Here is a 27,767-nt window from a genome sequence, read left to right as displayed (position 1 = left end):
ACAAGCAACAGGGCAAAATAACACCATTTTTTGCCGCCAAATAAATGCGCTTTCGGTGAGTACCTCCAATTCCCTCTTTGTTTAATTCGTGCATTTCTATTTTTGGATTTTCATGCTGAAACTGCATTTAACAAAAACCTCTTTGTAATGAAAATTTTCAAGCATTTGTCAACTTTGTTACAGCCGGGTTTAACTGTTTGAAAAATATCCCTTAATTTCATTCGATGATGAGCAAAATTCAAATCATGTCACTGAAATGAAAGCAACCAGATGCATTAGCAGGCTGCTCCACAAATGCACTAGGTACGTGCCGCTTTTCAATGAACGCCTTTCATGCCAATGTTTTAGCAAGCTGCACCACTCTTCAATGAACCTCTTGCCAATTTGGGTCACCGAGTGTGTGCCAATGAGTGTTTACCAAGCAAGGGAACAATTCTCAGTGTTTGCATGCACCGGCACGCCACACTTCTCGTCTTGGAGGCCAAGCATGCACTTCGCAGCAGTGCCACTAGATGGCGCAGTGTGTCCACAAAGAAACACGAGAGACAGCTGCACGATGCATTTCGCAGCATTCACAAGTACTGGCGTGCCATGCATTTTGCAGGCCACATGCAGGCTTCGCAGCAGTGGCACTGGATGCCGCCGAGTGTTCTTAAGGAAAGTTCGAAAGAGGAATCTTACTGCAGTATCTGCCTCGTCCATAGCACGCTTTGATCGTGGCAGTACACTGTGACGCTATATTGATTCAATGCTAACGCATTACTGTCGACAGTCATTGTGAGATGGGTTCTGCCGCAATTTTCTACTTGAGAAACCCATAGATCTTTTGTAGATTGGTGTCGCTGTGCAAATTGAAAACAAGTAGCAACTAACAGCATGCGCGTGGTGCAAGTCCTACGTTCCTTAACTAGAAGCCACTTTTAGGCACTTGCCAAGCCGAGAACAAGCAATTGTGGAGTAGGGATCGTATTCGATACTCCGACCAGATGCCAACCTGGATCACAACGTCCAAATGCAGAAGTGAGGCAGAAGAAGAGTGGTACCTACCCGTGCGCCTGCCACAGGGGCAGCCGGTGTTCCTTGGCGCTGTCGAGCAGTTCCTGGAGGACAGCCACACAGTACTCCATAACCATGTACATCTTCTGCTTCTGCTCGCTGTGCAGCACCTCCACCAGGCGGATGACATTGCGGTGGCTCAGCTGACGGAGGAGCTGGATCTCCCTGCATTGCAGGTAGCACACAACACACCCCACCGATGTCACTAACACGCATTCACGTTGTGTCTTGAAGTCAACTCTATGAAAAGTATGGCCATGATACCTTCGAGGTCGTTTCTTCAACTGGATATGTATAAAACAGGCACAATGTGGGGGCATGACATGTGTGCATACATAATAATATATAACGACATCAATGCCACGACAGAAATGCTATGAACGACATGATGCCATCTGGGCCATTTCTTGAGCTTTATAAATATCAGGATAAGAATGACATGCAAGCATGACCTGACATGGATGACATACATGTGATGACATGAATGGCATGTATCTCATGATATGAACAGCAGATTGCACGATATGTCATGTGCGTCATGACATGAATGACAAGAGATACATGTCCATGTCATGTCATCACATCAATGACGTCCTATGCTTGTCATTGCACATATTTCATAGCATAATTGGTATGAATGGCATCATGCAATTGTGGTCATTTCGTTAACTCAATATACAAGGTGCCCCAGAAGACCTTCCCTGATCGCAAACATGCAAATGAGTTCCTCGGGCATCTGCATTCCTAGAAGAAGTCCCTTCTTTGAGATTTGCCTCGAGTTACGCCGAGAACGTCTGCCACTAGATGGAACAAGTTACCGTCTTGCTAACAATGGCATCATCATCACCATATCCCACCGGATCACAATAATTGGATAACAAGGCACAGAAGACCCAGTGTGCTTCAACAATATCAGCTGTTGCAGCACAGTTAGCTGCATCATGGTTTTGGCTCATTAACAGTGCATCGTTGAACAATTGTGGCCGTGCATTTTGAATGCGCTTTGTTCAGCTCGTTTGAGACTTACCAAGCGATTCATGGTGATGGGCATTCTTAATGGATGGCTTGGAGGACGACCAGCTTTGCAGATTGCTGATGAACTGAATTCATTGAATGACGAACACAACTGAATAAAATGTTCATAACTGGCCACTGGTGGTTGCATTATTTTACTCAGAAGTACTATGCATGTGATTTGAGGCTTCGGTTAGTAGTCATAAACCTGCCTCATGTAAGGCCGTTTCTGCTCTTTTACGTCGCAAATGTGCAGCACTCCGTGCTCGCCACGCATTGAGCGTTGTGCAGTTTAACTGGTATGAGGTCAAATACACTAAAACTTCATTATAATGAAACAGGATATAATGAACTAATGGATATAACGAAGTAAATTAAATTCCCCTTGATAGCCCCAGAGAAGTCCATGTATTCAAAGCCTCATTTTAAAAAAGTGCAAAGGTCCGGCCAATGGATATAACGATTTAGATTAGACTACAAAACCAAAAAATAACCAACCTATAGCGCACTAAGTACATCGCTTTCTGCGGGATTCAGCCCCACAGCAGTTCATAACTGGCATGTCCCCATGTCGAATACATTGTCAAGCAACACTGATCTTTCTCACTGCTGCATGTAGCTGTGCGCGCACCTGTGCCAAGCAGCAGCTCAGTATTGTACTTCCCCGCTGAGCTTTCTTTTTACACTAATGCCGACATCTATGTTATGCGAAGTGTCGCACAGATCGTTGCAGCGCATCGAGCTGGTGGTGCTCCAGCGGGCCGAGACGCGTTTTGTTGTTTTCAATCACGTGATGTTTTAGGAGGGTGACGAAAAACCAAAACAAAATCAAGCTGGTGAGCGATGCCGGATGCCGCCGAAGCGAAATGTGATGCCCACATTGCGCGCCTGCAGCAGGGAACGGCGGCACGTTTGGATTATCGCTTACTAAAAGCGTGCAGTACGCTACAACAGCACTATGCACCACACGCTGTAAAACAGATGGGTGGAGATGCTTATTGCAATAGGTCTGACGGCAATAGCTGTGAATGCGGTGGGCGACGACTCGGGCGGCGACCCGGGCGGAGACCGGAATAAGAAACTGTGCGTGCCGTCATTTTCGCATGAGACGGGTGGCTACAGTCAAACCCGGCTATATCGAACTCGCAAAAAAACGCCCATCAGTTCGATATAGAGCATAATTCGATATAAGCCTGCTAAATAATTGGATGTCATAAAAGCACATACCATTTATAAAATCACTTTATTGAAGAAACTAGCTTAGTTTCGCATAAATTAGTCCTGCATTTTCTTCTGCTCGGGCAATTTCGCTGCCTGCAACGCACGCACTTCCCCACGTTGTCTAAGGAGTCTGAGCAGCTGAGGCCACAACCTTCCGCATTCGCGGAGAAGCACCGGACTAATGCGAGTGCACCAATCACTTCGGAGGATGTGGGCAAAGGACCGTAGTTGCTTTCCTCAACGTGCCTACTTTCATTTGTGCTCGGTACGATGTCGGCGATGTAGTCTTCGTTTCCGGGCTCTCCCGTGGTCGCGACACCATCATCTGCACTGACAAACTCGTCCGCCGTTGATTCGAATGTTCCGGAAATTTTGACAGCTCGCTCCAAACTTCGGCAACAACGGCAACGGCTTTGTCGCATTCATCAGAATTTACAATCACCGAGCACGCGGAAACCGGCACGTATGAAGAACCCCTCGTACACGGCCGTGCGTACGCGTCGGGCGCCACGGGCACCGGGTTGCGAGTCGGGTCACTTTAGCCCTAACCGTGCCGAGAGTGCTCCTCGGAATCTTGCACGCTGCGGGGCCATCCAACTTCTCATCGCGTTCGACGCGATTTATGATTTTGAGCTTCACGACGAAAGGCGAATTCTGCTGCTTCATCACGGAAACACTGCGGGAGAAGTCCCACAAGGCGCAAACACGATAAACCAGGAAACCAGCCTGACAACTCGCACTTTCGCCATCTTGCACGAAGAGAGCACAAGAGCCTCTGATTGGCTGTCTGAGCAAGCGCTGTAGGCGGGCCAGGATCATTTTTTTGCTGGGAGTGTCGATAGATAGTGATCTAAAGAAAGGAAGGACGCTTGATTCTACAACCCGTGAGGGAACACGGCGAAGCGTCGTCAGGGGAGAGAGAGTGGGAAGTGAAAGATGAGAGAGAGAAAGAGGGAGGATATGGCCTAATAGACTCCACTATGCGCGACAGGGGGAGTGTCGATGGCTCGCCCGAACAGCCCGAGGCAGCGCGGTCACGGTAGGGAGAGCGGTTGGATGGAGCCGCGCCGCCGGGTTTCCCCGCTACCGCGAGGGAAAGCCAACTTCTGGGGGCACTTTTCCGCCGCTTGACGGTTCGATATATCGGGAGTCACTGCAATATTTGTTCGATGTAAGCGTAATTTTTGCTATATATACTCATTGTAACTATACCGTGACCAGAAATTGTTCGATATACAGAATAATTCAATGTAAACGGGTTCGATATAGTCGGGTTCGACTGTATATGCAATTCTCAATCGCGAGCGCCTCGCGCCTTTTCGTGTTCGTGCAGGATCTAGCAGCTGGAAAACATATGCTATCACAGTCTGCAGCAGAGAACAGCAGCACGTTTCGGTTATCACCTATTAAAACTGTGTGCTACGCTTCTGACGGCACCACGTGGGGTGAACCAGATAAGCAAAGATGCTTATCGCAATGGGATTGGTGATGATAGCTGTGAATGCCACGTGTGACGACCCCAGAGTAGATTTGCTGGTACCAAAATGAGAAACTGAGCGCGCCGACGTTTTCCCGTAAGACAGGCGGGTTAGTATTATGGTGAAGCTGCTGCAGTGAGCAGCTATATACTGTTCTCAATTGTGTATGCCTCGCATATCTTCTTGTTTACATGGAATCTAATGGCTGGAAAATCGTACTGTCATAGTTTATCACAGTATCGCACCATCACAGTTTGGCGACTTACTGAACGTTGGTGCCATTTTCGGAAACGCATGAGTCAATAAAAAATTAGTCATCAAAAGTTAGGTCATTTTTTGTGTTCTCGATTGCAAATGTTGGTACCAGGAAATTTACATTACAGGAACATATCAACGAGGTTCTGCTTTATATACTTCTTCTCTGAAAGAAAGAGTAGCCAGTGTAACCTAAGGGTATGAATGCCTCCTAAATACCATGCATTTAAATACAAGGAAAAAGGAATAAAAAATTTGGTCAAATTTGCTGCAGGTATAGGCTGGCAGCGTTTGGCACTGACAGGGTCGGCCTTCTTCAGCAGACCTTTTGCACTCATCTGCCCCCCTCCCCCTTCTCGACTTCTTCACCATGAGAGTTGGCAACCCTGGCTGTACTACCTAAAAAAAAAGTGCTGGCCTTACACATGCAAATACAGGATGACCTCCAAGATAGGCAGCATAACAGAATGTTATGCCACGAGATTTCGAAGCCATTCCTATACAAAAGCATGGCATGAGTGGAGCCTGGAAGGTATTGTTCATGTGGGCAAGGTGACACACAGCACTGTCGAATTACAAAGAGGAAGGGGCCAGTCGCAAGGGTAGGGCAATCACCACACAATTTCAACCATGCAAGACACATTCAATCAGGATAACTTCTTCCAGTCAAAGCATTTCCAAAAATGTTTCGTTGAAGAAGAATCGTGAGCAGATGCCTTTTAGCACCTGACACAGTCCATACTTCCCATGAAACGTGTTGCATGGCCCCCCCTAAAGCAAAGCCACGCCCTTGTAAAATCTGGAAACAAGACTTGCAAATTGATCCCTTGACCTATCTTCAGCCATTATCAATCAGGCTTTCAAAGCATCATCACCTGCAGACATCACACCAGAACAATCAACAAATAAAACATCATGCTAGCTGATATCTTTCGCTTCGACATACCAAAATGCCAGATGATATCTTTCAATTCAACATACCAACTGCCATTTCAATTATATCTGTAACAAACATGTCCTTTTGTTGTGAGCATGTGACAATGCTTTGTACATAAAGATTTCCAAACACTGTGTGCACTAAATTTTTCCACACAGAGTCACCATCCGATTTTTCAGACACCCTAGGGAACACAAGAACGCATGAAAAATTGGGTGGTCTGAAAAAGTTAATGCGTACGTTTTACTACTTTCCAGGGCCAAAATCACCACAGCCACACCCGAGATAGCACTGAAGGCCTGGCAGTAGACATTTTAGACGTCTCGGTGCTCATACTGTGACAGGAGATGCCAGTGCATCGGTATATATATATAAAGAGCAGATACTCTGTCAGTGGCCTGTCAGATACTGACAGTGGCCCCTTTCCATGCTTGGTGTGCTTCACCGCCATACACTGCATATGCTTGACCGGACCGCGTAACACCACCGTATTGATGCAAAGCTGACTTTTGGAACTGGGCATTATCCCGTTGTAGACCTTCGTCGTGCTTTTCACACTTAGAAGCTATCAGCGACGATGGTAAAGTTGGAGTTGGTGCCGTTGATAACGGCAATCAGTTTTTCCAATGAGAAACACGGCACAGAGCAACAGGAAGGTTGGTAGCATACGTTGAACAAGCTAGGCCTAACGACAACACAAAAGGACTACTATAGCTGCCAGCCGATCAGTGTGCAATAGCGTCGGTTTGATGCTGTGAAATAATCAAAATGGCAGCAGTCTTGGCTTTGATTAATGCCGCTTCAGACCTGTGGTCATGGCAGAAAGTCGAGAAATCTGACAGCGAAAGGTTCTTATCTTCGAAATTTCAGCTGTCTTTATACAATGGCTTTTTGGGATACGTGGCGATGCCATAAAGGCGTACGAAATATCATGTATGTTCGAAAAATTGGTTGTCTATTTATTATTCCTGTTATTTATTTTATTGTACAATGGTTCAGACTAAAAATTTTGGACGCTGCATGTTTATGAAATTTTTATTATTTGTTTCCATGTTCATGATTCTACCATTATCCCTTCCTGCTTGGAACCTTGTTTTGGTCTGCAGTATTACGTAAATAAATGAAGTATAAATAAATAGATGCGTACGCAAAACCTGGAGCCACCCACCTTTGCACGTTCTGCTCGCCGTTGGGGATCTTGCGCAGTTTGCGCCGCTTGAGGATCTTGACAGCTCGCCGGCAGAGTGTCTCCGAGTCGAGCACCTCCTTGACCTTGCCGTACGAGCCCTCCCCCAGCACATCCCCCATCAGGTAGCGGCCCACCATCTTGGGGCGCTTCTTCTTCGCCTTGTATATGATGTCCTACAATACACAGGAAGTGCACCCAGGTCCTTAAAACCTGGTCAGGTACCACATGCTGTATAGAGCACACTGTTCCCCACTAAACGAACACAGATTGTGGAGGACAGGGAACAAGTTCATTGCAGAAACATAACATCAATTTAGGCTGGTGGGTAACTTAAGAATTCCATTATTATTTCTTTGGCAGCAAAAAGTTATTAGGTGAGAAAATTACTGCCGAAATACTTTTCTTGTGTTTCATGCCCTAACTGTCGTTGTGCGTTTCATGGTATTTTCTGGGCCCTCTCCTGTAATAGAAAAGTCATCAAAAGCTGCTGGCCTGACTCGATTTATTTATCTACACGTGGCATGACAGATTCTGTAATGGAGGGCACTGAATTACTGCATTTATTCGAATATTGGGCTAAATATTTTCTAAATAGCTTTGGCCTCGACGTCAATCCCCGCCTTATAGAGGCTGGTGGACTAAGTTCAATATGATGGCGGCAGCGCCACATTTACAGCAATCCAGATTTTAGATGGCAGCGCAAGTTGTGGCAAACTAACAAAACTTGGCAGGCGAGGCAGTACCGTATTTTTTATCAGATAACCCGCATCAAAAATTTTTTTTTAATTTAACAGCTAAAGCAGGGTGTGGGATATATGTGAATTTCACCTTCAGGTGTGGCTTCATGGCAGCACAAACCACAATGCCGTAACACCACGCCATAAGGCGAAATTCACACATAACCCGCACCGAATCCCCGCAGAGTCTGAACAGTTCATCTACTATTCCATATCGCCTTACAATTAGTGTGCCTACTTAACTGCTTCTTCTCAGGTATCCTAACTGCACGCTCCTGTTATAATCGTGACCGCCTTACAATTAAATAAATGTGATATTTCTGATCACTGCAGCTTCTTTAGCGCAGAGTACAGTCTGAAATATCAGTAAGCAAATTTATGTACATGTGTCCCTACCCAACCAAAAGTTAGGCTGCCATACATAGAAATCAAACATGCAACCTCATGCCTCTTTCCAATGCCACGCCCTCACGAACTTGTGGCCTCGACAGTGCACAGCTAGTCCGGAAACAGATAGGCCTAGCATTCAATTCATAGCTTCGATTTATGAGTGCTGACCTTTCTTTCTTTATTTTTTTGCTTAGCCTCGTTACCAACAAACCAAACAACAGTCCAGCTCAGTGATACTCAGTGAGGAACTATGCGAAGCAGATGCTGCTCACAAGCAATATATAAAAGATTGCAGAAGAATAAATTAAAGCATTGATTCAGTCTCTCACAGAGCCCTTAGATAAAACAATCTTTACAGTTCTTACACCTTCTAAATGGTCCTCTCACCAGGTTTGGGTAATACAAATGGGTGAGCATGGCATGCAGGTCATGTGCTAGCGACTGTGCCTGCAAAGTAGTATCACGCCGATATAGTCTTCATTTGCTGCTGTATTGTTCATCGGGGCCTTTGAGGTTCACACAGATATGACTATTCTCAGAGGCTGCATGGCACACAAACAGCACCACACAAATTTCAAAACACCAGGCTGTAAACTGCGCATTGCCACAGAGGCATGAATTTTACTCCCAGTGGTTGTGATCTTGAATTATATTTTGTCATACGGTGAGAGTAACATTGACGAGGTGGCCTGACAATGACACAAGAACGACAAATTGACGATGATGATGTAATCAATCATTGCGTGACTTCTGTTTAGGAGAACGCAGCGGAGGAATGCCACACATAAGCAATGGTCAAGGCCCCAAGACTGCATCTCGAGGCCGCAGGTATGCTGCAAAGTGGGCAGCTTACATCCTTATTACATTGCCTCACGTTTCACTTGCTTTTATCTCCGTTAACACTAAACACCTTTAGAGGGCAACTCCGGCATTTTTTAACCCTGTTAGGATATTGTCATTTTCAAATGGCATTGACAGTTCTGTCACCTGTAGGTAGGTTAAATTTGCTTTAAAATTCACCCAAAATTTTAAATAACCAATACATAAACAAGAGACCGAAACTGAAACGGGTAGCTGCTTTGTGTGGCGTCACAATGAGTCAATGATGTCAGGTCCTACACTACGATAATGTAAATACACAGTACACATGGCACTAACACAAAAGAAGTGAAGCTCGTGACGCCTCCTGACAACGCAGGGAGCTCTTACAGATCTGCCGAACTACTAGACCGCGGCGATTTCAGCGACGATTTCAGCAAAAGCAGCATTGTAGTCTCTGACATCACAAACACAGGGTGGCCAGTAAAAAGTCACAGGTCGGGAACATGCAACCAATCTATAAAATTTATTTTCAGGAAAACTAAATTACTTGCAGCCATATTATTTGGCACAGACAATCAGAGTGCAAAACAGAATGTATATTGAAAATTTTATTAAGATCAGTGGACATCAAAAATTGCCAGAGTTGCACATGCATTTTTGTGGTAGAGTGCTCCCCTAACGGCAATATACAAATTCTAATCTAAAGCCGAAATTCCCTATCCAGCCAGGTTAGGGGTCTTAAGGTAATATAGGATTTGGGTGTGGAAACTTTAGCTACATCTAATAAATCAAGTATGGTAATCATCTATTTTATATTGGTAGTAAAAACAACAGAGAAACTAGAAAAGGAAGCGAAGTGCCACTTGACTAGCAATTGAATGAAAAATACTCAGCTTCGCCTGAAGGGCGAACGATCAATTGCAATACATTCTTAGACAGCTATATGAAGTAAGGATAATAGTCTTATCGGCCACACAAACTTGTAAACATTTGCTTACTAACTAAATTAAAGAGCATGGTGTCACGTGTGCACAGGCAAACATTAACATATCTCACATGATGACTGTGGACACTCTCTGTCAAAATGCTGGCGTGAGGAAGAGTGGCAATAGCAGCGAGCGAATTGCTCTTCATGCTGCCTCTTGTTTCAACATGAAGTGGCAAGAACACAGTGCACACAAAGTTATCAGGCCTTGCCGCACCTAAACTCTGTACCAACCACAGGCCACTTTCAAAATAGAGGCCACGCAACCACACTCAGCTTCACTATACGCAGCCACAGTAGAATGTCCATATAATTGTTATAGCTATCGGGAGGCGCGATGGTGAGTTTCCAGACAACAGGGATCCCCTTGCCTCATAAAACGAACCTACAAAGAACTTTTACCTGGGGAGGCGGAAGTATCCGCCGCCGCACAGTAAACTCAACAGGCCTCAGGCATTAACACTCAGACTCTTTCAAGTCCGGGCATACCGTAGCCCCGCACTCATACACCGGATCTATCCAGAAATTCAAACGTCAAACACTTGCACGCTTTGCTCAGACTTTCCCAACTTGGAACATATGCTCTGGCGGTACCCCATGTTACAGGGTGATGAAGACGATACATTGGCCAAGTGGGAGGCTGCCCTACTCAGTCCCAGTTTTCAAGCCCCACTATGGGCAGTCCAACGGGCCCGTGATGTGGCAGACAGGCTAGGCCTTTCTGTCCTGTTCTGGGAGCGGCCCACTATGTGCTACTGCATGTTCCGATGAACCTCAATAAAGTTTTCCATCCCATAGCATTCATAAGAGAGCAAATGTAATATGTTGAACTGAGCTAGTTGGTATGCATTCATTTCTCTAACGTGGACAAACAAGGACACAGAGAAGACACACAATAAACATTAGAAAGGCTCGTATTCTTATTCGTTTGCCTTCTCTGTATCGTTGTCTGTTCACACCAAGTTAGGGAAATGAAAGCAATGTATGTAAATTATATGCAAGTTGAGATTAAAGGAAGCAGTGAGTTGCACCAGCCCTGTAATGCTTCCAGCAGATAACTGGTCGTCTGTTAGATTAACAGGGTGGGCACCAAGGAAAGGGACATGTTGTCTGGGGATGCAGAGGATTATGTATATGGAGCTCCGAGAATAGAAAAATAGGCAGGCATGTGACAAGGCCATGTGATACATGACAGGAAAAGCAGGCTGGTGATGAGAATGAGTACCGTAAAAACTGGACTATAGGTCGGACCGGAATGTACCTAGGTCGATTCCCCAACTAACAAATTCTAAAAATGAAAAAAATCTTTTTCAATGGCAAAAGTACTGAAAGACACCCTTACCTTGAAACATATGCAACTCATGCACAATAGTGACAGTATTTATTTAAATGCTGCTCGCATGTGCACCCGGCCAATTTTTAACAGTATCACGGGACCATCGACCGCGTGCTTGTCAGCACCTTATTAACGGCGCTGAGCGGCGAAACAAACAAGATACGCGCATGTGTACACATGCGCTTACTTTCGCTATTTTGCTGCTCTGTGCTGTGATAAACACATATATATTCCGGTTTTTACGGTATGTCTCCAGCAATTTCAAAAGGTGTAACGTGCCCACCTGCGAGTTGACACGGTAGAAGACCAGCGGACCTTCGTCGTCGTTAAGCCATCGCTCCAGCGGCTGCCCCTCATCACCCAGTTCCCCATAGAAGGCGTCTGGAGCCAGGTCCTCCTCGGGAATGTGTTCCTCCAACTCCTCCATGCCTGCACAACAGCGACACTCATTTATTTGTGTTCTTTATTTTTTTTTCGGGCTACCAAGGCCCACTGGCATTACAATGTGGATAGGCACTAGTAACACTGTCAAGAGGAGAATTCCTGAAGGGCAAAGTGTCGGTGATAGCAGTATCGCAGGTGGGAAGATGGTTCTATCCACCACCAGTTAGGGGGATAAACAAAATAAAGCAGGCAGTGGTATTACATGCATCAATACAAAGCTTGAAAGAATTATTACAGAATGAAAAAAATAATTGGATGACATTTCATTTAGTTTAGAAGTAAATTCACACTGTAAGGAAATGAAAGAAAATGCCAGACAATAGGTGTAGGACTCAAGCATAAGTTCCAACAAGGAAAGGCCCATCTTTAAAAATTACAGGTTGGCATGACAGACCTTCTGGAAGCATAGGCGCCAACTAAAAGGGGGCTGAAGGACTCAAGCCCTCGCCCCCTCCCCCCTTCGGAGATTAGCAATGGGGTCAGGGGGCATCATGTCTTTTTTTTAGGCCTTGGACAAATCAAATGATGAACTACAGTTGCCTAAAAGTTCAGAAGAACACCACAGCCTTAAATCGCCACTGCTACATAGGTTTGCCTCACACCAACAATGGAGGAGGATGACAACACCAACACTTTCAGATCCATCAGGGATTCGGACTGGCAACAGCAGCTCTCTAAATGTCTACTGTCCAAAGTCTCTGTGCTGAATCAAATGAACAGCCACTTGATAAGTGCAGGTGTTTCTTTCATGCACATTCTCTTCTAAGACTTCAAACCCTTCCTGAACACCAAATCAACTCTTCACTCGAAACATCAACTATGAACTTACCTTTAAAAGTAAGCCCAGTAGGGATGACATATCATTCTTGCAAATATAAATAAAATGTTTATAGCAAAATGAATGGGACTGTGAACTCAATAATAAACTCCACAGCATTAAACCCGTCATGAGAGAATGGCAGAGTGCCACACACTGGGAATGGTTCTACAAAGTGGTCTTGTGCCATCTGGGAAGCGTTTTTACAATTGCTAGTAGGTACAGTGGGGCGTGGCGTTCCTCACGGTGCTCGACGTTTCTGTGCAGGTGCGAGTAAGAGTAGGTGCAAGAGAGAAAATCTGGGTGCGTTTGCTCCTTGATTCTGCCTAGACACTACAGAGGAGGTTTCCTAATGCGTGTTGCATGCGTTTGTCCCCTAGGCATGCCGACATAGCGGAGTGTGGTCCAGTTTGTTTACGCTCCACCGCTGGCTGCCCGCGTGGTGAGGCAGTAGGCACAGACGCCCCATTTGGTGATTGCTGTGTCTGGAGGGGCAAGGTTCTGACTGGTGTTGTACAAGTCGCAGGTCGCTTTTTAGTCGCGATGATACATTCCATTTTTTTACAAGCACTGCTCCAGGAGGGCACATGTAACCGGCAAACGGAGGCCTCAGGAGAGCACCTGAGGTTATATTAAAGCAGGCAGCGCAGGATCTCCAGGGCACCCAAGCGGTAGCGGGGGATGAAAGCTGGAAGCAAATGGCCTGTGGGTTGGGGCCACGGAGGCCGAAGCATGCCAGGAGGTGTCACAGCCGATCTTATATTCCCCTGGCACGCGCAGGCCTTGGCGAGCCCCAGCCCACAGGCCGCCGTTCGTTGTCTCCACAAGTGCCACGCCCCACTGTACCTACTAGCAATTGTATATACGGGTCTGGGAACTAGCCACACACACTTAACCCGCAGCCATCCCTTAAGAAAGGGGGACCCACCGGTCTGCGAAGTGTGCTCGGACTGCTTATCATCGATACATTCCAGTACAGTTCTTCCCACGGTCTCTACAGGAAGCAGTCATTCTTCCCCTGGGTGCTTAGTCAGCTTTGGCAGCTAAGTGCAAAGCTTTTGTTACTTCTGTGTGTGTGCTACAGTAGTGTTCTTGAAGTGTTTTATAAACCAAGTTATTTTGTTTCTCTGTGTGTTGTCCAACCATCGTCTGCAAGTCCGCCTGCGACACATCCACCACCAAATCAGTGCGTGCTTCATGGTAGGTACCAAAGTGAAGAAAGAAGAACCTTCAACTTTACCTATCTGTCCTTTATATGTACAGACTGCAACACTGTTAGCACGTACAAATGACTGGCGTGCTTTTTTTGCATTTTACAGCAAAGCTGTTTACCTCTAACCCCCGCATGAATGAGCTACATGTATGCTCTCGCAGAAAGGGCATCTCAGTTGGCAAATGTACGTGGACAAAAACGTGTTGCAGAAAAGCCAACTTTATTGTGAATGCACTGCAGAAAATGGCTGCAAGTCTTGTTTTATCAAAACTATGCAAAAAAAACTATATGACAATTGGCCGCTAAGGCGACTATCATTACACCAAGTTTCATTTACTTTTCAAAGCTGGGTAGTCCACAGTGAAGTTGTATAATTCCCGTCTGCTGTCAATAGATAGGCTTCTGCGGGAGGAAAACAGACAGCCCCATGTTTTTTTGCTAGGATAAAACTGTAGTCCGTCCAACTTTCATTAAGCTAATTACCAAGAAGTATGCTCAATTGTTAATTACAAACAAATGTGTTTTGTTTCATGGACTCGTTTGGCTTTGCTACCCAATGACGTTAACACCATGGTTTGGGAGTGAATTTGGGAGCATGACAGCTTCGCTGGCATTCCACCTTCACAGAATGAACTGGCTCCCAATTTTTTATCTTAAACTTGGAACATGCTTTTGGCACTCCATTCCTTGGTCTTACCATCCTGGTATACTATTTCAGGAAACTGTGAAAAACAAAGGACAGACGTCGCATCACGAAGAACAGACCAAGAGGATGATGCAAACCACCTGACATGGGACCTTCAACGTCCGCTTCTGAACCTACTGAGGTTAACGTTAGCGGCACAAGCTCGAAATTTGCCACTGTATAACCACTGCCTCTGCACACTTGCGAATTGTTGGTGAGGATCAAGTTCATAACATTAAAGCACAACAAAGATGACATTACGAACCAGCTTGGAAACATGCCTACAAATGGCTTCTGTATGACGTGTCAGTGGTCAAGGTATTTTGTGAGACCTGTGGCGCTGCTCGTGAGATGAACATTTTTCTTCCAAATGCTTCAAGTTCCAGGGATAAGGACTCTTGCTTGACACTCCTGCAAAAATGGGTTTTCTAACTGGAAGAAAATAAGATTTAAAAGTCATGAGGCCTCGAATCTGCACCATGTGGCCACGAGCAGAACCACAGCTGTGAAAAGGGGGTTAATATGGCAACTGCTTGTGTAATTGGGAAACGAAAAGAAATGGAAAATGCAAGGAAAGAACTGATAGCGACATTATCCTCATTGCAGTACATAGCATGCCAGGGATTGACAGTAAGTGGTCATGATGATGCAGAAAGTAATCTAAGACAGCTCCAGGAACTGCATGTCAATGACCTTCAGAACTGCAATCGTGGCTTTCTCGAACCAAGTACAGGTGGCTCTACCATGACATTTTAAACGAAATGTCGGAAATATTGGCTTATGCTGTTTTCTAGTCACTCACAAATGAGTTTCATGAAGCGGGGCACCTTGCTGTGATCATGGATAAAATGGCAGACATATATTCCAAGGAGCAAGCGTCTATCTGCTTTCGTATTGTCTATAAGAACTTCGAAACACATAAGCTGTTCTGTGGATTTTATAATGCTGCAGACACCAGAGTGGCCAGTCTTCTTGCCCTTCTAAAGGGCATCCTTTTCCGTTTTAATCTTAGCATTGACAATTGCCGTGATTAATGCTATCATGGTGCTACAGATATGAGAGGGCAGCACGGTGGGCTGCAAGCTCTCATAGAACAGGAGGAGCCACGAGTACTGTATATACACTGTCTTGCGCACATACTTAACATGATGTTGCAGGACATGAGTCAGAAAGTGGAAATGTGTCAATTTCTTGGGCATGATATCAGAAGTTATAAACTTTGCTATGTGCTCCCCAAAGAGTGTAATAGGTTCCAGGCATTTCAGAAAGAAGATGAGAGCGTAACTTGCAGAAGTTTTGTCACACGAGGGGGATGCTAAGGGCTACTTCTCTGAAGTAAACAGACCAGAGCTATAGCCACCTGATCTCATTTCTTCATGCCTTAGCATCCCAAGAACAGAACGGCACCAGAGCCAAAGCCAGTGGATATTTGGATGCGCTGTCAAAGTTCGGCACCTGCTTCATCCTCGGGCTCCTGATATTCGTGTTTTTGCTATCAGAAACAGTAAGTACTGCATTGCGGAAAGCAGCACTGACATTTGATCAAGCAGAAAAAATGGTCACCTTCATGGGAGAGTCTTAGTGCACTTAGGAAAGAAGGATTTTGCCAACTTTGGAACGAACCACATGCAGAGGTGCGTGAATTGGTACTCAATGTTAAAGAAGCTCCTGCACCAAGGCAAAGGAAGATTCAAACGACGGTATGATGACGGATCTGCACTTTGCGTATTTCCTTCGGCCAAGGACATGTACTGCCAGCAACTCTACGAGGTATTGGGCACAGTAGATTCCTCGCCTGATGACAGGTATCCACCAGAAACGTGGCAGCACATGACACACATTGAGCAGTTTTTTACTGGGAATGGTGACAGCATGTACCAGTTCAAGTTCTATGGACAAGCTTTTGAGTCTGAACAGCAATGTTCACCGTAGTATGCTCATAGATATAGCAAGGCAGTACAATACACCCTTGAAAATGCTTCAGGATGTTGTAGAGATGCTTCCAGGCCATAACTGCGATCAGCTAGCTGTGAGATCTTTTGCCCGAGGTGGCTAAGCTTGTCAAAACTGTTTGAATTATCCCACTCATGTCATGCACATCTGAGATAGTTCTCAGGCCTGTGTCGTGTAAAAACGTACGTGAGGTCAACAAATGGGACAAGCGCTGTTAAATCACATAGAAGTTCTCCATGGGCACAAAGAGCTAGCCCGAAAAATAAATCTCAGTGACATCGCACATGAGTTTATTCAGAGATCAAATATGCGTAGACACACATTCTAGATTGTACAGTAGCCACTGTATAAAATGATAGTGAACTTCATCACAGTGTAATGACCCAGCTTTATTCATGCTGTGCATGTTCATGCTGTGCATGTTATTCATGCTGTGCTGCTGTGTCACAGCCCCTGACCTTAATTTATCCCCTTCCATAAAATCTGCATTTTGCCACTTCGTTATTACAAGCTCTGCCTTTTGAGTATTGTTGTCTTTTTGCTTTGTGTTGAATTTAGTAGTTCGTTTACATTTTGAAGTTGAATTTTTACAGTTGAAGATCTGTCATTAGATTTCATACTGTTAGCTTACTGTGGAAATGTCTGTACTGCAAAGTATTCAAAGATTTTAAGATTTGTTTTTAATTTTTGCATTGTTAGCTTATCGAAATGTTTGTATTGTCCAGTGGTTATTGGTGGTATTGTAATTATTTTGTAATGTTAATTGCCAGCTTCTGTAGGAAATGTTCATGTTGCCCAGTCTTTTCTCCCACTTTTATTAAGGGCGTTATGAATGTCTACCAAGAGTTTACATGTTTTTCAGTTTATTTTTTCATTTATCTATTTAGTATCTTAAGAACCATGCGGTCATTCTCTTTTGCATATTTGCCTGACTTTAGAACTAAAGGAAACTGATGTTTACATATATTGCCTCTCGGCCTGTGCACCTCTTGCCAAGGAACATGCACGGGGGGAGAGAGAGGAGGACAAGTGAAAAAAAGAAAAGAGGGCGCAAATTGGTGCCAGCCCCCCGCCAGGTTGAAAACTCGGCATCTATGTCTGGAACAGATCTAAACAAGGACAATAACAATTTATATAACCCTTCTATATTACCAGGGAGAGCATTTGTGTTCATATGATAATTTAAGTGAACCAAGATCATCCTTAAGAGGAAGCTTTAGCTCAGGTGTTTCTACCTAAATACATGTAAAAGGAAAACTCGTTTTTCTCGGCAACCACTGCACCGAATTTGGCGAGGTTTGTTGTATTTAAAAGAGAAACTTAAAATCTAGTGAGTGTTGGTTTCGAAATTTTGATTTAGGCTGTCAATTCTTTATTAAAAATTGGAAAAAATCGAACATTTTCAGAAAAAGAAACTATCAAGTTTAAAACTCTATAACTCAGCAATGAAAAATGATGACACAATTCTGTTGATTGCATCTAATAGTACATCTAAAGCGGACAAAATTGATACATTACACATGAATCTAAAGAAATTAGTATCATGGAAATACAGATTTTGCAGAAGAACCCTTGTAAACAACGTAAGAAATTCATGTAAGATATAGAATGACATATTTAATTTGTCCACTTTCAATGATATAATAGATGCCGTTTACAGAACCACGATATCTGTTTTTGATGTGGAGCTATTAATTTGTGGACTTCAGGCTTATATTTTTTTCAAACTAGTGAATTTTTGAAAATTTGTAAACAATATTCAGGCCCTAAATCGAAATTCTGCTTCCAACAGTTACTAGAATTTAACTTTCTCTCTAAAATGCAACAAATTTCATTGAAACCGGTCCAGGAGTTATCTCAGAAAAACGTTTTTTTTGCATTTTACATGTATTTGAATAGGCCGCATCGGGGTTGGTCCCGAGCTAAAGCTTCCTCTTAAGTGAGGAAATGGTAGTGGTGCAGTAATGATGAAGTATTAAAACTAGACTGGAAACAAATAGCTAAAGGTACTCAATGGACATGAGTCATTTCCACTTCCACAAATAAAGAAGCAGCTTCTCAAGCTGAAAGCCCTCAAATCCTGGCAGACAAGACAAGGTGAGGCTGCCTGGCCTGAAAGATTGCATAAGCCAACAATAACTTATTCTCTGACATACTCTCACTTTTTGCTTGATATCTAATGTTCACATAAAATGCATGCACTCAAACACAAGCACAGCTTTGGATAAAACTGCTGCAGGTTCACATATTCATTTTGGCAGGAATTATAGAAAAATTGGTGTGCAGATGTGCTCAAGGCATGGGGCAAGTTTGTCGCATGCCAGTGGAATCTTGGAATACTTATATGGCCTCTTCATTCACAACTTTCCATGCAAATGAGTCATTTCTTGGAACAACGAAAACATTAAAAGTTTTTTGGAAGGATGATTTAACATTTCAGATTTGTTTGACATTTTATTTTACCATGGGCACAAGAATACTACATTTTGGAGCAGTAATCTGTTTTTTAGCAGAACTGTGTTTTCTATCAGCTTGGTAAACGCTCAACGAACTCAAATATGTGCAAAATAAGAACAGTAAAGAAAGTAATGCTGGCTAATTGAAACTGTGGAACAGCGTCAAGCAGCTCTGACGGTAAAATAATTTTTTAGCTTGAAGCATAGCAGAAAATATTTTAAAATTTTCACAACTTGCACAACCACTGTAGTAGATGCACAAGGTGAAACACTACCAAAAGTATTCACTGGCCTTTCCTATTTATTTGAGTCCACCAATTGGATGATGGCTTCAAAATATCTTCCGAATAAGTCATAAGCTGCAAATCTGCCGAGATCCCTTTCCTTCAAAGATAATAACAAATTCGACAAGGCAACACTGGTAGTTGAACTTAAGGAATTTAGGCAGCAGTGATGTAGCCCACAGCAATGTCAGTGCACCCACATTCATGGAGAGGGGGGGGGGAGGGAGGGTCATTGCAGGGTTCAGTATAAAGATGTTCAAACAGCTTGCTACTGTGGCTGCATTTGTTAAGGTGGAGAGGGTATCACAGGCCAAAACTGCACGAGAAGTATTGCAAACAGAAGGAACAATTCAATGCCACTGCATGGACCAGTGACGTAACAAACATAATTTAGCGGAGTGCGCTGTGGAAGGCACAGTTTGGCCTCACTATTTTTTGTTGTTGTTGCTTATGTTGGCCACAACCAAGTTGTGGCCATGACAACCAAGATATTTGCCCATTATTGCACTATTTTACATGTTCACTAGTATTGCAGAACAATAACTGCCACTTAAAAAGGAACTGTGTAAACCACTTTCTCTTTAGTTTAACAGCACTGATGCTGGGAACATAGTCAGAAAGCCATTTTTGTCTAGACGTGATTGTACCTTTACACTAGTGAGTCTAGAGCAGCAGTTAGCACAAAACAACTGGGCTGCACATATACGTGTTCCTCTATTAATGAAAACAACTATGCAACCAAAAATAAGCAATAGTGCGCACAGCGACAAAAAGATAGGAAAAACAGATTGAATGTTCCAGTGCGAATAACATGCAACATAGCAAAAGAGAAAAAACAAAACTCATTGCACTTATACATACATTAACTCATAACTGCAACTGTTTACTTGACCCAAAAGAATGAAAGTGAAGATAAGGGGTAAAAGTAATATCTCTACTTTTAATAACTGAAGACCATCATTGCCGGAACAATCTGCACACTTTAACCTTCAATCTGCAGCCCTATCCAGAGTTCATGCACCATCTAGCCTGCAGTCTGTATGGACCTCCTTGATATTCACAAGCAGAGGCACCATAAGGCTTGCAATCTTGCAAAAGGGTGGACACAGGGGTGAGATGAAGTGGATTCACAGTTGGTTTCAGTAGCGCGACAAGACAAGTGCAAAGAAGTGTTGAACACAGAAAGCACAAGTTGCTCCTGCTGCCATCGCAAGCAAGATAAGAACCAAGATACGACCATGCTTGTGCAGCAGCAAACAAACAAGACATGATAAAGAAAAACTGCAATGTGTATCGTGGCCTAAGCCTGGAACATTGTGGAAGCATTGTGTTCAAAATTCTGGGGTTATTTTGTGCCACAATCCTCACCTGCTTATAAGGCAGGCAATAGTGGGGGACTCCGGATTAATTTCGACCGCCTAGGGGTTCCTTAACGTGCGCTCAATGCATGGTACACAGGCACTCTTTCATTGCGCCCCCATCAAAATGCGGGCACCATGGCGGGGATTTGATCCCACAACCATGTGATTAGTGGCACGGTGCCCTAGCCACTAAGCGACCACAGCGGATCTTGGTAGTGTGTTTAAGACGCCCATGAAGGAGGATCCCAACGGCGCAAGAGGCAGCCTGATGGACTAAGGGCCTCGGCTTCTCCTTCTCATGCCTGGGGCTCGTGAGGCTCTGCATCCTAAGCTGGTGCATGTCTGGGCATCTCCAGTCAGGCACCGAATACCACCTCTGTGTTCACGTCATACGCTCGTGGGTAAATCCCAAGCACCTCCTCAGAACACGTTATTCTTCTACACTTCTACAGTTGAACGCCTTCATCCACAGTGGGCAGTTAATGTCTTTCGTCACTGTTCCTGGAACCTCATCACAATTTACACAGCACCTTGGTGATGCGCGAAGCCAGGTATTTTCTTTAGCGTAGTTCTCGGATTGACTTCTTGACTTTATGTTTGGAAGTGTTTCTTGGTTGTAGTTTTGTGTACGAGGTGTGTATTCCAGAATTGATAAAACGAGTGTGCGCAGGTGCGTGCACGATAGAGTATGCATGCTTCACCTTTACTTTCTATGCCTGTTCACATTGAATTGCTCTTAACCATTAATGATGGCACATATAAACACCCAAGAGAAATGTTTATTTTCTTTCTAAGTTTGCAAAGAACATTGAGAATAAGCCCATTCAACAAAATAAAAAACAAATTTTGAAGAAACTTTCTTTTAGCAATGGGAAGGAAACAACAGGCAGAAAACTGGAAGTGGGCTTCCCCCCAAGCTGCCTATGGCTTCGTTTGGAATTCCTACAGACAGCCCTCGTCTTATGTGAATCATAGGCGTAAATTTCATTTGCTTTACATCGTGTATGATACCACTGCAGATCTTGCATCGGTATGTCTCTTCTGATCATGCTTTCAAAAGACTGAGTCATGTGCTAAGCTTCTTTGTCCTGTGTTCCTGCTCTAAACCAACAAATGATGCTTCCTGCTTGTCAGTTAGTGTTGGCCAGAGACATTTAGCAAGAAATTTCATAATTAACGCCAAAACAAGCTAGAAAAAGTTATTCTTCTAGAATGTTGCCTGTATGCAACGCTCCTCAATAAAGGGTAAAGACCTGCCACAGTAAACATGCTTAAACCATGATGCAGCACATGTCCTGTCAGTTTTCTACTTGTCCTTGTGTTGCTGCACTATCAAAACTAGCTTGCAATTTTGAACTCTAAAATTGTTTGCTATTGTTATCAGACCAGAAAGATAATGTGGCATGAACAGTCTTGCAAAAATTGTCAAAATTGGAATAAGCTGGGCGGGAAATCATCTAAGGTTTATAATTTATTTTGGACTAAAATAAGCAAAAAAAAATTATGCACATACATGCAACATACAAGGAGTGTTTAATTCAGTGCACGATGATGACAAAGTATTAATTAAGAAAGGATGGCGCTGTTCATGTGGTAAAGGAAAGGGGGGCACATACTTAATTCAAGAGAGAACTTGCCTATAGTTTTTTGCAGTAGCCATGATGCCTTGGGCGTATGCCAAATGAAAATGGCATGCCACATAAAAAAAATAATTCTGGAGCTTTATGTGCCAGAACCATGATGTGATTATGAGGCAGCATGAAGTGGGGGGGGTCTCCACATTAATTTTGACTGCCAGTGGTTCTTTAACGGGACCCTAAAATGATTTTGACGATTTTGTACAAATGTACTGAGTCGTTAGAGTAGGTCCTTCTGATAATTAATTGATGCATTGAAGTGCTCCACGTAAAGCATGTAATTTATTATAAGGTTTAAAAAATGTACATCGCTGCCAATCGCAGCATACCGCTCGACTGATTTTTCAGCTGCCCCTACCTATTTGACCTAAATTGCCCTAATGACGTCAGTAGGGCGAGCTATCCAGTTGGCTGCCCAGGGTGCGTCATCGATAATTTTTCCAACTTTATGGTGAACAAATGTTAATAATAGTTGGAATGTTAATTTGTTTCTATAAGAAGAAAGTAACAGAAAGAGAATGCACAAGAACAATTTCTCAGTCCACTTAAGCACTTCTCGCCCACAGCAAGTGTCATCTGCTTGTGTTACAATGTGTTCCGTCTTGACGAGAGCTCCATGGTCAGTGTCAGTCAGTCTTTTCGTTAGCACCATGAATCGCATTTGTTGCGTTGTGGGCTGCAAATGTAGCAACTGGCAATATGTCAAGCTGCAACATCTTGTCCCTCTGCAAGACAGCACATGAGTGGAGTGGCTGCAATGCATAAGACTAGCCGTATCCGATCGGCGCAATGATTTGCATGTTTGCAGCCATCACTTTACACCGGAGGATTACTAACGCAATAGTGTTTTGCGAGTCTGGTATTGGGATAAATGCAAGTGCAAGGGTAATAGGCCAGGCTGTTTGACCGTGCCGTTTCCCGGGATGAGCAGAAGCACAAACGTGAATAGTCTGCACAGTGCAGCCACCTGGTGGCACAGGGCTCAACCAAACACAGTAGCAGTAATGCAGTGCATTCTTTTTTGCTGCTGTCGTAAATTTCTTGCAGGAGCGCAATTGTTAACACACTGTTTTCGTAAATGTGTAAAATGTTTTACACTTGGTTAGAGCAATGTCAGTCTTTTGCTTGGCTGCTTAAACTCTGCGCCACCAGGTGGCTGGACCATGGAGACCGATCAGGCTGCTCACGTACGTCTGCGCTAAAGTTTCATCAGCTTGAGCTTATGCCTCCACCCATCTATCGAAACACCCAGCTCGTCTGTGGTTACCGGAATACCAGACACATTCGGCGCTGCGACAGAATGCTTGCAACGCACGCTGCTTCGATAGCTCTAGCTTGGGGTCGACTGCTAAGCAGCTGGCAGAAGGGCTTCGCGCACTCGCTCCTGGACAACCGGAAGTAGACGACACGATGTGCCATCATGACGCAGAGTCAGTGAAGACGGAGCTTAGCCCCAATCACTCGGCAAACGATTTGAGGACAAAGTGCATGACTATGGAGGAGAGCAACTTGTAATCATCCGTAGCTCTCTTAATATGAGACGCTTCACACAAATTGTGATACGAATGATCAGCTTTAGCTATACCTAATGCATCTACCATTTCAGGGACCCTTTAACATGAAACTAAATCGAAGTACATAAGCACTTTTGCATTATTCCCCCATTGATAGGCGGCCACCATTGTTGGGATCGAACCCACAACCTCTTACTTAGCCACTCAATGTCACAGCCACTAAGCTACCACAGCGCTTCAGTCCACACGACAGTCCTCCAGTTGAATTTACTCCTCGTAGCTGGTGATTCCTTCCTGACAAAGTTGTATTTTACGTGTCATTAAAAAAAGGAAAAAGAAACATACTGCACCTGTACTACAGTGAAGAAAAAAAAGTTTACTTCTAAGCTGGCAGGCATGCACCAATGCTATGACACAAAAGAAAGAATCTAGAAAAAATAACTTGCATGCTTTGTAGTACAAAACGACACACAATGATAATGTTGCACCAGTGTCAATAAGGCTACATACACACAGGCATGCCTAGAATTCTATTGTAAACGCCCCCTATTCACGATTTGCGCCCTTAAATAATGGGACCATATTACTGCAATTAGGCAGGATATCTCTTTCAGCACTTAGATGGTCAGACTCCTTCATGATCTCCCGAAAGACTGGCAAACCAGGTCTGTTTTTACTCTTTGCCAATGCACATTTTGTAAGTTAAATTCCCTGTGTCGTCCATAACTCACGCTTTGTGAACACAAAACTAGAAAGTCACCAGTCTGCAGGTAAGCAATTTTGCAAGTTTCGTCGCCTATAGGCGGTGTGCAACGTGACTCAATATGGCACTCACGAACAGTATAGGAACCCCTGGGCACATGTGCGTCCTTCCCGTCAGCTCATATTTGGCTTAGCACTTGATGGCTCTACCTTTTTCGCAATCACTGTTGCTGAGTGGCATCATGCGCCACATAGACGCCTATAAGAAACACAGATACCATGCCTCATTGAAGGGGAAGAGGTCATGAAGGCCTGCAGCATATCATCTGTCGCTGTGAAAGGGCTTTGCCTGCAGAAGCCACATGCCCAACAGAAGTCGTATGAGCTGGAATTTACAACTGGGAAGGTTCTATCAAGGAATGTTAGCTTGTCTTTTATCTTTTTCTTCAGGCTAATTCCAATGGCAAGCAAAGCCTGCCTTCCGTGCATTGCCATTTCGCAACAAAGAGTAATTTTACTGCTCTGCGATGTTCTCGAGCTTCTTTCACGGAATGACTTATGAGGAGATATTTATATTTGGTAATTAAAGGAAGAATATCCCTAAGGTTATCACAACTGCGACTTTCCAGACTTTTTTATACGTCGTTAAGCTAGCGCATGCAGATGTAAAGAAAGCCATGCCGGTTGTTTTAATTTTCGCTTGTACAGTTGTATTATCGTTTGAGTGCTGAGAAGTCATGACAAGTTTGTTGTGTTCATGTCGTAAATTCAATGCTTGTGTTTTATGCTCTACCAATCTTGTTTTCAGAGCCACTGTAGCCGCAAAGCTTGGCCCCGCTTTGGTGGACAGGGTACAGCCCAGAACGTAAACAAAAGCATTTCTGGCGGGACGATACAATGCTGACGACACTGTGGGCTGCTGCCGGTGAAACACTGCCAAATATTTACCACACCCGCCCATGTACATCTACTGTAGCATTTCTCTAGAGTTGTGACAAAGTGCTACAAACATGTCGATTTTTATGTTAAATGCTCGTGTGTTCTTGTTGCGCTGGCCACAAGTGCACACTCAAGCTTGGCTGTGCGGAGGGCCACGGGGTGCAGTCAGAACGAAAACGTGCATTTCTGGTGAAACGAGACACCCCGGGAACCATACACTATGAGTTAATGCAGGTGAAACCTGAGCAAGTACTTACAATGCTCGCCCGCATACTACATATACTCGCGATCAAAGTTTGCGCTGCTGCAATACACTTTCACAAGCTCTATTTTTCTATCTAATGTATTGATTCTCCATAGAAAAAAAATACAAGAATGCACATAAGCAAAGAACTTTAATTTTCTTAACTACGTGGCTCCAGAAAAAGTCACTGCCAATGAAATGCACACTGCACACTTCCATGGGTGTTGTGCCTGCCTTGCCAATTCGCAACTTGAGAACCCATTCTTTCTTCTTTGCCACATGTTTGGGTGAACGAGTTGAGGCTCACTTCACTTGCCACAGCTCTCTTGGTGCATTGCAGCACGCAGTACATGCGATTGCTTTTGAATCTGATCTTGCACAAACAATGCATAAAAACATATAATCAAGCCTACCGGCCACCATGAAGAAAGCAAGCAAATGTGCTACCGCCACGCCGCCTGTGGTTACTCCGATACTCCTTGAAAACAATTCGCCCATGGCTGCGGCGTGACGTGACAGTCCACGGAAGTTGCGAATTGATTAAGTTAGCATATGGAGCTCCCTTTGTGCTATGAGGTGACAGTTGTTGAGGACTCCTTTGTCATGATGTACAAATACTAATGTATTTCTGTGCTGTGTAGAAAGGAGCAAGGTCGAGTCGAAAGGTTCTTCTATTATTTTCCAGGTTTATCACTAAGTTCCAGTTATTTATTTTTTGTTCCACATTTTCTAATGCTAAGTGGGCCAGAGCGCGAGATGACGCTTTCTAGACGATCCAAAACGGACGGACGTGCACAAAGGTGCGTTTCCTCGGGTTTACTTGCTTGTGGCATGCCTTGGCACAACTAGAATGATAAAGACGAAAGGAATAAATTAAGACGATGGATCTAATCCAGATTGTCATGTTAGTCAAGTAACGGGTAGTCTTTCTTAGAGCGATGCGTCGCCTAGTTAGCATTTTACAGCGACCGGACGCCCCATCCGCTCGCAACACTGGTGGGCATCTCGCAATGACACCAGAACGAGCAGCTCGTACTACGCTGCGCAACAGCAACTTCGAGAAGTGAGCTCCATACGCACCCTTGGTTACGCGGTGCTCTTCTATTTTAGAGGAACCACAACGGTGTCATCCGCTTCTCTATGAAACTGCGCACGTTCCAACTGCCGGCGACATATGCTAGGCACAGCATCCCGACACTCAGCACTTCCTACCTCGGAGTACTTGGACGCCCGAGTCGCTAGAGCGAAACCAGCGCGCCTGGCATTCCTCGCAGTTTTCCGCGACGTGAAGGCTTCACGCCAGCAGCCAGAAGGGGCGCACACGAGTGCCAGAGCACCGGAACATGGCCCTCGGTGACCGACAGTTGCTGCGAAAGTCCAGTGGCTGGTCCAGTAGGCATGAACTTTGGGAAAAGTTGAGCGAAGCGGTGGCAACCGCAATGCACTCTGCCACACACGACGAACAAACCCGCACAGCTACGCTAGTTCCTACAATTTTACAGGGTGCCGTGAACTACGAGACGTTCATTTGCGGGATCGCCAGCCGTTTGTGCGCAGGCGCGAGCAAAAGTGGGCGCGAGAGAGAAAATCTGGGGGCTTTTGCTTCTTGAATCAACGCCTTATAGAAACGCCTTATAGGAGGCGTTGCTTGAATATATGAATATAATGCCTAGAATATACTGGCCAGTATATTCTAGGCACTATAATATGAATATACGTATCTTGAATATATGACTCTGCCTAGGCACTATAGGTTTCTTAGCGCGCGTTGTATTCGTTTGTCCCCAGACATGCCAACATTGCGGAGTGCGGTCGAGTTTGTTTACGCTATGGTGTTCTAGAAAGGGGTAGTGGGCTCAGGAGCTGGAGCGCCCTATGCATTGCAGCGAGGCGGCGAGTGTGGACGGGACGCGGATTTCGGTGGCGGCGCTGTAGTCGCGTGGGCTGGCTCCCTCCGCTGCTTCGCCATAGAATAATGTGCTTCGCGCGCTTCTTCGTGCGGGTTTGATTCGCGACGTTGACTGTTTTTTGGTGTTTCAACCTACCGTTCGAGTCCGTTTCGCGCGCAGTCGGTCGAACACGTGTGAAGTAGGAAGTT

The 27,767-nt window shown here is 44.5% G+C and overlaps 1 protein-coding gene across 2 annotated transcripts in view; it reads right to left on the bottom strand.

Annotated features, from left to right (window-relative positions):
* Positions 1–27,222, bottom strand: part of LOC142584786 (serine/threonine-protein kinase STK11-like) — a 59,946-nt gene extending 32,724 nt beyond the window's left edge. Inside the window, exons 1-4 of one of the 2 annotated variants that reach the window (XM_075695049.1) lie at positions 26,750–27,222; positions 11,704–11,849; positions 7,130–7,323; positions 1,048–1,221 (exon numbers count right to left, since the gene is read on the bottom strand). In XM_075695049.1, coding sequence (XP_075551164.1) covers positions 1,048–1,221; positions 7,130–7,323; positions 11,704–11,847 — 512 coding nt within the window. In that variant the 5' untranslated portion in view covers positions 11,848–11,849; positions 26,750–27,222. The remainder of the gene's footprint in view (positions 1–1,047; positions 1,222–7,129; positions 7,324–11,703; positions 11,850–26,749) is intronic. The other variant, XM_075695047.1, reaches the window with a different exon arrangement.
* Positions 27,223–27,767: the final 545 nt, after the last annotated feature.

This window comes from Dermacentor variabilis, chromosome 6, assembly GCF_050947875.1.
Source record: "Dermacentor variabilis isolate Ectoservices chromosome 6, ASM5094787v1, whole genome shotgun sequence".
Lineage (NCBI taxonomy): Eukaryota > Metazoa > Arthropoda > Arachnida > Ixodida > Ixodidae > Dermacentor > Dermacentor variabilis.
This window is presented reverse-complemented; position numbering and strand designations above follow the sequence as displayed.